This window comes from Clupea harengus, chromosome 24, assembly GCF_900700415.2.
Source record: "Clupea harengus chromosome 24, Ch_v2.0.2, whole genome shotgun sequence".
In the NCBI taxonomy this organism is placed as follows: Eukaryota; Metazoa; Chordata; class Actinopteri; order Clupeiformes; family Clupeidae; genus Clupea; species Clupea harengus.
Genome location: NC_045175.1, coordinates 13,921,442 through 13,933,450, shown reverse-complemented (window position 1 = coordinate 13,933,450; position 12,009 = coordinate 13,921,442). Strand labels below are relative to the sequence as shown.

Genomic DNA, 12,009 nt, shown 5'->3' with positions numbered 1-12,009 from the left:
AGGATTCCCACTCCGTTTTTTTCTGCACTGCCCACCCCACAGTTTGGGCAGCACTAATAGGCCTACAGCCTAATGTTTGTAATGTGCATATAGGCTACACTTTACTGTAAGCTATAGAAAAGATGAAGGCGATATTGTGTCGAGTACTGATATTAGTGTTGACGAAACAATTATGGTTCATTTTGAGTTATGGCTTAAGAATCTCTTACTGTCCTAACTGAAGATCTTGCCTCCTAAGCCACCACAGCCCTATTGCCAAATAAGGACGTCTCTATCCTGCTCTTCCTGACAAGGTAAAACCTGCCATGTTCCCTTATAAGGAGGTTGTCTGAAATCTTTTGATCTTATTGGCTCTTGGCTACCTGGAAACCAACACCTGAAAATGTTCACTAGGCTATTTGGTTTTAAGAGAAATCTTAATCTTTTGGAAATGCATTGACTAAAACTAGCCTACATGATCAAGATCGTAGTCAATCCATGCCCAAACAGGACTAATGCTCAGAAAATAAACTAATAGCCTAGCCTATGCTACACTGAATAGCCTAATGAAACTAAGAGTTTACAGTCAACAAATACATTTTCTCCAAATTCTAGGATTTTTACACACATTAGCCTATACCTACAATAATGCTAGTGGTACGGTATTATTTTGCATTTTCCCAGTAGCACCTAAGCTGTTAATAGGAGTTGCCCTGCACAAATCAGGCTATGGGTGTGTACTGCCTGTGTAGACTATAGGTTACTCCCTGAGGCAAATGGTGCATTTGTCCATTAACGTTACATACAATTCACGCAATGTTCCTCGATTCAAAGAATAATGAAGTTTAATGACAGTTAAATAATTAGCTAATTAGCCTTTAGTTAAAGCTGATTCAAAATGACACCATCTATGCATGGTTGTCAAGGTTTAACCCTCATTCAAGATTATTTTGGAGAATTCTACATTAATACCTTCACATTTCATTACACTAATATAAAAAAAAAAACTACAACTCTCAAATTAAATGATTATTAACGCATGAATGGTAAGCTAATTGGAGGATGAATGGATCTCTACAGGAGCCAATGGGCTTCATGGATCTGTAGTAGGCGGGAGTTCATCGTCATAGGAGATAGCCTATAAAGAGGGGAGGGCCTGCGCAAAAAGCTGCACTCATCTTTCCAGTGGCTCAAGCTGTCCTCTTTGAGAACGTATACAGTCAATATGGTAAGTCCTTTTTATGACTAAAATGTATGTTCGGCGCAAACTGATATACCGTGGTTTATGTCCATTCATTTTTGTTTTGTTGAGAAGGGTGTGTACCTCATTTTCCAAAATGTCCTCTAGCCTAGTGATAGGCTACTTATTCCTTGGTTTAGTTCAGATGTAATACTAACACTATTCTGGAAAGCAGATTTATTTAAAAAATAAGGAATGTGAGCACGGCAACAAACCATACGTCCATACCTGCCAACATTTGAGTAGCAAAATCCGGAACATTTTACGTGTAACAACTTAGTATTGCAATAACGTATTATTTATTCATGACTTTTTTTATTACAACAAAATCATTCATATGAACATCACAGAAACAGTTGATGTAAGCCTGCACAGGTTTCAGGATATGCATTATAATTTAAAACAATGGCCAGTAGTAGTAGTAGTAGTAGTGTGTGTGTGTGTGTGTGTGTGTGTGTGTGTGTGTGTGTGTGTGTGTGTGTGTGTGTGTGTGTGTGTGTGTGTGTGTGTGTGTGTGTGTGTGTGTGTGTGTGTGTGTGTGTGTGTGTGTGTGTGTGTGTGTGCTTGAGTCAGTGTATATTTGTGTCTGTGTGAGTAAGAGAAGGGGGGCCGGGGGGGGGCACAAAGAGTCAGTGATACAGAATTGAGGAGAAACTATGCGATTGGAAACAAATATCAGGTTTTGCCATCTATACAATCTCATATAAATCATACATGGATCTATACAGAATAGCAGTTAAAAGTGAACTACTGTTTTGTAGTATTGTATATGTGGCTGACTTGGCTGCCCTATGTGTTTTCTTAGATGGGGTGTACTTTGAAGGAAGCTTAGAATAGTTTATTTTGCAAGACAAGAGAGAGCACAAATTGCTGTTTTTCAAACTTGTTCTATTCTCTGTAACAATTTTTTGTTAACCATACTGAAACTCCTTGAGGCATTGCTATGTGGAATGCAAAGTGATGCCTGATATGTTGACGGACGTCATTCTTACCGCTGTGCCCTATGTTGAAATCGATACGACAAGCTTTGCAAAAGCATTACTTTTATCTAGATGCCTGTTCGATATGCATGCAAACTCCTCTGTCCAACAAGACTTACATTTAAAAACATATTTCACCTTCTTCGGTGCTACACTGGTGTCCCCTTCTGTCATTTTCCCTGCTGAACGGACGCTAATTGTAGGCATAAAATATTAAACGCCTAATGAATATACTCCGCTAAAGCCTATACGTGAATGTGTCTTTTGAACGGTTACTTGAAGAGATAAACATTGAAGGTCACTGTCCGCACAAAAAAGTTAAAGCCGTGTAGAGGGAGAGACTGAAATCCAAAGCTTGTATAACTCGTTCTGAAGTTATGTGCTGTGTTCACTTGCCAGCATTCTTTTGGTGTCGACTTTAGAAGGCCTTTTTTTGTTTGTGATCATTGAGGCTGCGGATGTTAACTGATTGTTCTCCGGGAAGGAGACGTTGTGATCAGACCTGCCACTTAAGCCGCAATCCAAGTCACCTTCTGTGTGTCTGCCTTGAGGGCGATAAACCTATAGTGGCACTAAGTCAGGTTTACATTTAGCAGACGCTTTTATCCAAAGCGACTTACATGTGTGCGACTTACAATGTATACACATTTTACACTGATGGCACACTGTACATCAGGAGCAGGAGCAATTAGGGGTTCAGTGTCTTTCTCAAGGACGCTTCGACAGGCAATCGAACTAGCAACCTTCTGATTACCAAACGACTTCTTTACCTCCTGTACCACTGTCGTCCCCATTTCAGAAGGTACTTCAGAGTGTCTTGGAAGACAGCTGTGTGGGTTTTAAAAGGTCGTCATTACATAGGAATTAGGCTGTATGTCACTCTAGGAATGAAAGCGTTCATCCAGTTAGCAATAAAACTGTTTCATTTTGATTATGCTGATCTTCTCTGATAACTTCCTTAGTATTTTCCTTTGTATAATTTCCTATGTTTCGGTTCTTAGGACTCTGGAGTAAAGATTGATTATGGTGTGGTAAGGGCGTACGAGGAGATCAAGGAGCATCACGCAGGTGAGGTGGCGAGTGATCGGCTCAAGCTGGTCATGTTACGCCTCAGTGACGACTACAGGAGCATCATCGTGGACGACGAGTCTACCCTCAGGATGAAAGACGTGTCTAACGAGGACGACGTCTTCAAGAAGCTTGTTAGCATGTTCCCCCCGGACCACTGTCGATATGCATTGTATGACTGTCGCTACAGAACCAAGGAGACTGACGAGGAGGACCTGGTCTTCATCACGTGGTCAGTGCAGATGGTTGATTTGTTTATTTGTTTATTTATTTGTTTGTTTATTGGTATATTTGTTTATTTGTTTTGAGAGAAAAAGTGAGGCATATTCCTACATAGTTGTCAGCGCTCGAGTAGATGTATCTGTGATCATTTGTCACTGTTGCCGAGAAGAGATATTCAAATTCTTCAGGGTGTGTGGGCCAAAGGAAATCCCTTTTAACATTAGCCACCGTCACTGATCAACCACCAATGCATTTGTCCTCCATGTTGATTTTATCTTTGCTTATCTAAGGACTAACCGTGTGCTTTTCTGCATAAGTACAAAATGGTGGCCTGCCCCATCTGCAAAAGGCTAACATTCTGGCTACAGCTATTCAGCAGAGCCAGGCAGTGACTCCACTAATTCAATCACCTGATCATGGCCTTCACTCGATTGATTAGTTGCACCAGGCAACATAGCCCCAGCAGTACGTAGACCCACAGCAACAACAGCCTTTTCATAGAGAGCCGGCCAACCCCAACCCAACGATTCATTTCCAAGTTTATACTGAAAACTAAAATACAGCACTGCACTGTATTGTAGCCTGCGCATTAACTGGTCATGCAGCAGAGATGTGTGTGTGTGTGTGTGTGTGTGCGTGCGTGCGTGCGTGCGTGCGTGCGTGCGTTTGTGCGTGCGTGCGTGTGTGTGTATAAAGTTTTGGGGCACATTCTATGGTGGTACATTTGGTATGCCTCCCTGACCACTTTCTGTGTGCTTGTCTTTGTGAAGGTGCCCTGAAGATGGTGTCCCACTGAAGGAGAAGATGCTGATCTCCACCACAGTGATTACCCTGAAGAGGAAGCTGAAAGGTGGGTCCTTTTCTCTCTCGATTCAAAATGGTCAAATTAAATGTGGTGTTCACTTGACAAATGGATGTTTCAAATCGTTTCCCCCACGTTTTAAATATCTAATTTCTCAAACGTTAAAAGTATTGTCTATAAAAGTATTTTTATTCCAAAAAATTGTTTAACACGGTTGGCTTATTTATGATATTTCATGTGCCAGTGCTATACTTTTAGTTTAAAAGACCCAAAGTGCTATACTTTTAATTTAAAAGACCCAAGCTGGTGAAAGCTGCCATAATCAGCTGCTGGATATAAGGTGAAGTTTAAAATAGTAAAAGAAACGAAATGGTTAAATCATCTCGAGTTAATTATAGATGTCATGGCTCTCTTTTATCATGCCGGTTCCTTGATCCTGTAGGTATGCTACCCTACTCAGTAGCTTCGCCAGCTATAACTAGCTAGTGAACTGAACTCTAGCCTACAACGTCGTTAACCTACTCACTTGCGCTGCACATCCCTACCATGCTACAGTATAATTAGCACCTATCTCAGCAGATGTCTTCAATATGTTTATTTTTGTGCCATATTTTTTTTGCAACAACTACAATAAAACAGGATGAAGACAGTTTTGCTGATGAGTATATGTGAATCTATATCTAGTCCGTCTCCCAAAATGTAATTTATGAAATACTTAGAGAGGCTGAGTGTAATGTCTCCCTGTGTTGGAGTATGAAGTATTGGCATGTCTCCCCACCCAGCAGCCCTACTTACACATTCACCTCTTGATCAAGCCAGTTCACCCCTTGCAGAGGCCCCTGCTGGACATTATTGTGAATACAACTGTCACTGTCATGCTGTCAGAATCGTTGGCTCTAGTTAGAACATGTATTCAACAATGTTTTGTCGTCATTACATTACTGTCACTGTCATGCTGTCAGAATCGTTGGCTCTAGTTATAACATGTATCCAAAATGTTTTGTCGTCATTACATTACTGTCACTGTCATGCTGTCAGAATCGTTGGCTCTAGTTAGAACATGTATTCAACAATGTTTTGTCGTCATTACATTACTGTTTATTAACCTGATAAACAGTAAGATGTTAACGCATGATGATGACCCACTTCCGAAGGCATGAGGGAAGAGCAGAACTAGCAAATTACACAGAATTTTATGACTGCAGCACGGAAAGGGGCCTGTATAACCTGTTACTGTTGTTAAACCTGTTACTGTGTATAACCTGTTAATGTTGTTAAACCTGTTACTGTGTTAAACCTGTTACTGTGTTAAACCTGTTAATGTTGTTGAACCTGTTACTGTTGTTAAACCTGTTACTGTGTTAAACCTGTTAATGTGTATAACCTGTTAATGTTGTTAAACCTGTTACTGTGTTAAACCTGTTAATGTGTTGAACCTGTTAATGTGTTGAACCTGTTACTGTGTTAAACCTGTTACTGTGTTAAACCTGTTAATGTGTTGAACCTGTTAATGTGTTGAACCTGTTACTGTGTTAAACCTGTTACTGTGTTAAACCTGTTACTGTGTATAACCTGTTAATGTTGTTAAACCTGTTACTGTGTTAAACCTGGTCAATGTGTTGAACCTGTTAATGTGTTAAACCTGTTACTGTGTTAAACCTGTTACTGTTGTTGAACCTGTTAATGTTGTTGAACCTGTTACTGTGTTAAACCTGTTACTGTGTTAAACCTGGTCAATGTTGTTGAACCTGTTACTGTGTTAAACCTGTCAATGTGTTGAACCTGTTACTGTGTTAAACCTGTTACTGTGTTAAACCTGTTACTGTGTTAAACCTGTCAATGTGTTGTGTTTTGGCAGGGCTTACAATTATGTGGCAGGTGAGCGAAGTTGCCGATATGAAGGACCCCTCTGTGCTGATAGGGAAACTGGGAAAACCAGGAATCACTGAGCTGGAGGGAAAGGCCGTGTAAACATGGTCCACTGGTCCAGAATGGCCAGACAACAGTGCAGACGAGTTGCTTAAGTGTTTTGTTTTTATTCATGTTTTTTTGTTGTTGTTGTTGTTGTTGTTAACCTCATGCCTGCCTTGGTGAGAAGCTTTGAGAGGGGGCGGTGGGGGGGGGATTCCAAAATGGCTCATCCAAAGTGATGAATTCCCGAAGGGAACAAAACATTCTGATGGTTCCTTAAGACGGATCAGTTTTGTTGTTTAGGCGTTCTACTGTTCTCCTAAGTTCTGTCATCTGTGACTGTTACAATCCATTACGCTAGCTTTAAACTCGTTGTCTACGCGTTGTTCATTCTTTGCCACAATGGGAAAAGAAATAAATAATAAAAAGATTATCTGAACCTTATGAGTGTGTGTGTGGACTCCTTGCTAAGCATTTGTAAAGTCTTTTTGCTTTTGACCTCTTACACAACAGCAAACAAACAGGCCTTTAAAGCTACATTGTAGTTTATTCTTTATCAAATTCAAACATTTTTGTTAACAGCCAGCTCCAGGAAGTAGAGAGCATACAATGTAATGCATCATTGGACCTTAACATGTTCCAACTTTTCTCAACCTTTGACAAAACAAATGATAAAGTAATTGCACTAGTTGATGTACATTTAACGTACATGCGGTTTCCCTTAACACTGAACCGCTGGGGACTTTGAGCAAAGGCAGATTAGGGATATTTTCTGACATGGTCATTCCATTAATGGAATGTTTGCGGCAGCATAAAAAAAAATATTTGTATCACGTGTCCACATTTAACAGTGAGAAATGTGTCTTTCTCTTTCCTTTGAGTATTAATTTAACTACAGTACAACAAAAATCAAAAATCAAAATTAAATTCGTCATTCAAGGCATTTTGGCGAACTTTGTAGTATTTGTCTAATTCAGACAGATGTCCCTCCCTCCTTTCACTTCCCCGGTCTCCTCCTGAAATACAGAAAAAAAGGTTCCATAAGTTAAATCAAATTAAATCCTTCATATTTTCAAGTATGTTTAAGTTAGTTTGAAAAAAAAAATGATATATACCTCAAACTTATTTTAAATATATCAGGAATATCATGTAAAGTTGAAGACAACTAGCGTACATATGTCAGTTATCAGACAGTGTCAAACATCGGCCATTCTGGTAAACAAGCAAAATGCTAAGTTTAATAATGAATTAACAATCTATAACTTCAGTTTCATAATGGATTCACATGACAACGCAAACGTTTGCCGATAACACACGCCGTCCGATAATTAACACCGTTATAATATGGCCTTAGGTCATATTTGTCTGTTACCTTTCCTATAAGTTGGTCCCTGAGGACGTTGACTGTGTCCTTCTCTTTGGCGAGTAGCTCCTGACTGAAGTTTAGTGGCAGCCTTACCCAGGTCCTTCGACAGCTTCTCCTCCTTTTCCAGACGCTCCTGCAGCACAAGATCAAAAATAATAAAATTAGTGTTTAGCAAAATCTACATTCCAAAAGTATTCATTTTGAATCGTGAGATTCATTTTGGCCACTATCACCGATCAAAAGCCAGCACAACTTAGTTAAAGGGTATAAAATGTTCCCTAAAAGATGTTCAGTGGGATTAATGGCTGGTGACCGTAAAGGAAGTTATATGGAGAAAGTTTTATTTTCTTACATCAAAGTGAACCCAGTGCCATTTCATGTACTTGATGGGATATAATTTATACCATATATTGAAGATTCAGTCTTAGGTTCTAGTCAGTCAAGATCCAGGTTTTAATCTTACACAGTGGTGGCCAACCAAGGGAGACAAAGCCTGAACCTCCACTCATAGTTTCACCTCAGACTCGTCTGATTATCCCTTGAGGGACAGTCTGTTAAATACACTGACATTAAGGGGTGTTACCGTCTATTCAAATAGGCCATGGAGACAAGGCCCTTTGGTGGGGGAAGGGGGTGACCACTTGGCACACCTCCTTCCCCAGGACAATCTCTCTCTAACCAGAAATAACTACATTCTAACTTTAGTTCCAAAATAAAAGTAACAATTATAACTAGGTATAATATACATTGAATTATTGACTATGGCATATCCTTATTAACTATGAATCTCAAATGGCCGGTCCCTTCATACTTCAGAGATCAAAGCGTTTCACATTTGCATGGCTCCCACCAGTCTCAAACACACGCAAACATTGTATGAGCTGTGTGAAATAAGCCTGTGTGAAATTGTCAATGTTGTGAAATTCTGTAGAAACCCCCGTAGAATGATGGATGGCAAACCAAGTTGGTAGAGGACTTATGGGGTCCACAGGTATCTCACAGAGTGAATGACACCGGATCACTCACTTTTTAACCTCCGACTTTGACATCACTATTGTAGGCACTTTGGTTGTGGGGCAATACCTTCCGCTCGGACACGTCCTCCGTGTGGTCTGGTCTAGGTGGGGGTCTAGCTGGTCCTGCAGCTCCATCAGCGTCCTCCGTGTGGTCTGGTCTAGGTGGGGGTCTAGCTGGTCCTGCAGCTCCATCAGCGTCCTCTGGCGGTCCAACACACGCATGACGGGAGAGAGACAGAGACATTCAAACACGCATGACAGGAGAGAGACAGAGACATCGCCCCTCAAACACGCATGACAGGAGAGACATCGCCATTCAAACACGCATGACAGGAGAGAGACAGAGACATCGCCCCTCAAACACGCATGACAGGAGAGACATCGCCATTCAAACACGCATGACAGGAGAGACAGAGACATCGCCCCTCAAACACGCATGACAGGAGAGACAAAGACATCGCTATTACAGATAATAGGCAGCTACTTGTCATGACACAGAGGAGGGAACTATGGGTAATGGGCTCCTGGAGGGAACTATGGTTAATGTTACCTAACTGTTACATTCCTGCACTTCTTTTTCCTTTTTTCTATGTCGTTGTTTTCTAATTCTCATGTAAAGTAGTATTTATTGTTACACCATGCTTTTTATTGCTCTTAGCTTGACTGTTCTCTCCCTTGTACGTCGCTTTGGACAAAAGCGTCTGCTAAATGACTAAATGTAAATGTAAATGTAATGGGCTCCTGCAGGGAACTATGGGTAATGGGGTCCTGCAGGGAACTATGGGTAATGGAGTCCTGCAGGGAACTATGGGTAATGGACTCCTGCAGGGAACTATGGGTAATGGAGTCCTGGCGGCAGCAGCGCCTCATTACCTGCTCAAACTCCTTCGACCCCTGCAGCCTCAGGCCCTCCTCTCCATGCAGCTTGGAAACCGTGGATGCCAACTTAGCCTGGACCTGAAAGACAAGGGCTGACAGTCAGTTTGTTTGTACACACATGCTCACACACACACACACACACACACACACACACACACACACACACACACACACACACACACACACAAAACAGTTGAAAGACAAAGCTCATTAGTAAGGCCACAACCAAACCGAAGACTGAAAAGTTGATAAGCGTGACAGAAAGTGTGTGTGTGTGTGTGTGTTTGTGTGTGTTCCTGCTTCGTTTGTTTGAGTGTGGTGTGTGTGTGGATTTTCACGATTGATGAGTAAAGAAGCACAAGGTGTGAAATAAAACCAACAAACAAACAAGAAAAGAAAACAATAAGATGTGCACCTGCTCTGCGGTGATGCCAACTCAGCTGTGTGGGTCACTGGTCAGGCAGGTGGAATAAAATAAAGAGAGATGAAGCAGGCATTAGGAGAAATGTAGCCTGTTTATGGGGAGACGATGATGAGGTGGTGACCCTGTTGTTGTGTTTCTACACTTAACAAATGAATAGCCACGCAGGAGAATATAGTTCACGAACTCTTTACTGACACTTTAAGTTATAGACAGGATCACTCCAAGCATCACTGTAAACTGAATCAATACACGGCTACAGTAAAACACAGTGCCGCATTACTACACATAAAATAGTTCCTGTAACAAGTAGTTCCTTGAACATAACACCTGTGCAGGTCATGTGGCAGGTGAATGCCGGGGGGTGGAGGGTTTGGGCAGATGTTGAGGTCAAACTCAAACTCACAGCATCAGCGCTGCTCTGGGCTTGCTTCAGTTCCTCTTCCAGATGTTTCAGACTGGGAGAGTGAAACTGCTGATTTTGGCAAGTGAGCAGTCTCATAAAACGGCAGTAAGTTGGGGGTTATGACAAAATATCGCTTGGTTTTTCTATATTACATTGTAGTACATTGAGAGTGAAGTTTAGAGTGTAAAGTGGTTCAGGAGGTAAAGAGGTGCCAGGAGTCAGGTCATAGAGCGGCTATGACCAAAAAGACCTCTGTACTGGCCTCACTGAGCTCCAGTTATCTAGTTAGTTAAACACCATCACACACACAACAAGCTTTGTTACCGAGGGTGAAGTGTATCACGTGTGTAATGGTGAGAGGAGTCAGGTCATAGATAGAGAGATATAGAAGATAGAAGGTAGCATGAAATTGTGATTTCAATTATGAAATACACCAAAAGAGTAAAGAGGCTGGAGGAAAATCCAAGACAAGAGAAGGAGAGAGAGAGTACAGCGAAAGTGTAGAAGACCAAGAAAAGAGAAGGAGAGAGAGAGTACAGCGAAAGTGTAGAAGACCAAGAATGGAGAAGGAGAGAGAGAGTACAGCGAAAGACAGATCTGGCACGTACACAGACATTTTGGGGGGCAGGTGCTCAAAACTAAAAAAAGGGCACCCATCGCCAAAATTATTAATTCAATTAAAAATAATAATAATAATAAATACATAAAAAACACAGTAGGATATTCTCAACTTGAATATTTATTTTTGTTAACAAACTAACTCAAATTATCTCCTGAACATAACTCAGTCCTACACTCTGTCTGTCCTTCCTCATCCATGATGGGCTCCTCTGAACCAGGTAGGGTTACTGATTCTCCCTGATTTGTTTTACTAGTTGATGGCCTGATCCAAGATAAAAGAGAGCTGCTACCCTGAGCTGCTTGCTGCAGTTCCCTGTCCTTCTGCTTTTGGAGTCTCTCTTTTCTTGGCATTATGCTGCAAATTTTGTAAATGAGATAAATCAATGCTGTGCATAATGATCAAGAGTGACTTACATTATCTCTGTAAAGCTTTTACTGTTTACTGACTGAGTTGAAGCATAAGCAGCATTACACTAATAATATACCACAATATACCTCACCACACTGTCATGTAGCTCAACTTAAGACCTACCTTTCATTTCAATAATTACGATTTTAAATGAAACAAAACTAGTGAACTTGTCTAATTTGTAGAACCGTAAAACTGCCTTTAAATTCTCTGCCTGCCTGCCTGTTTGTCTGTCTGCCTGCCGGTATCTCTCTCCCTCTCTCTCTTCATTAAACATGACAAACGTCACTAAACTGCTGGACAAGGCTTTGAAATCACGGATTTCGTGAGTTTTGTGTTTGTTATTTTTTTCAGGAAACGTCGGACCAGTTGCGATGTAATGTTTTCAGCGGCGCTAATGTTGTGGTTAATTTATCACCAAACAACGTCGGGGGATTGCACAAACACCGTCATTACCTGTTTGTCTGATGCTGCGGGTCAGAGAAAAAGTAGGCTGCAGCCGTTTGGCCGGGCGCTCAGCACTGCATGAGCACTAAGTGGAGGAGGAGGAGGGAGGGGCGCGTGGGGCTTGTGAGCGCCGCGGAGCATGTCGGGGCGAAATTCTCACAAGAACTCAAATAAATGCCCCGTCATATATCAAAACACATTTGGGGGGAATTGATGACAGAGAGAGTAATTTTTATTCTTAA

At 41.3% G+C, this 12,009-nt stretch overlaps 1 protein-coding gene across 1 annotated transcript; it reads left to right on the top strand.

The window, feature by feature from the left end:
* The first annotated feature begins 775 nt into the window (after nt 1-775).
* Nucleotides 776-4,500, top strand: LOC105902322 (cofilin-1-like). Its single transcript, XM_042703497.1, has 3 exons — nt 776-1,207; nt 3,201-3,499; nt 4,260-4,500. Exons 1-3 carry the CDS (start codon nt 1,205-1,207, stop codon nt 4,498-4,500), a joined length of 543 nt encoding a protein of 180 aa, XP_042559431.1. The 5' UTR covers nt 776-1,204.
* The last annotated feature ends 7,509 nt before the right edge of the window (nt 4,501-12,009 follow it).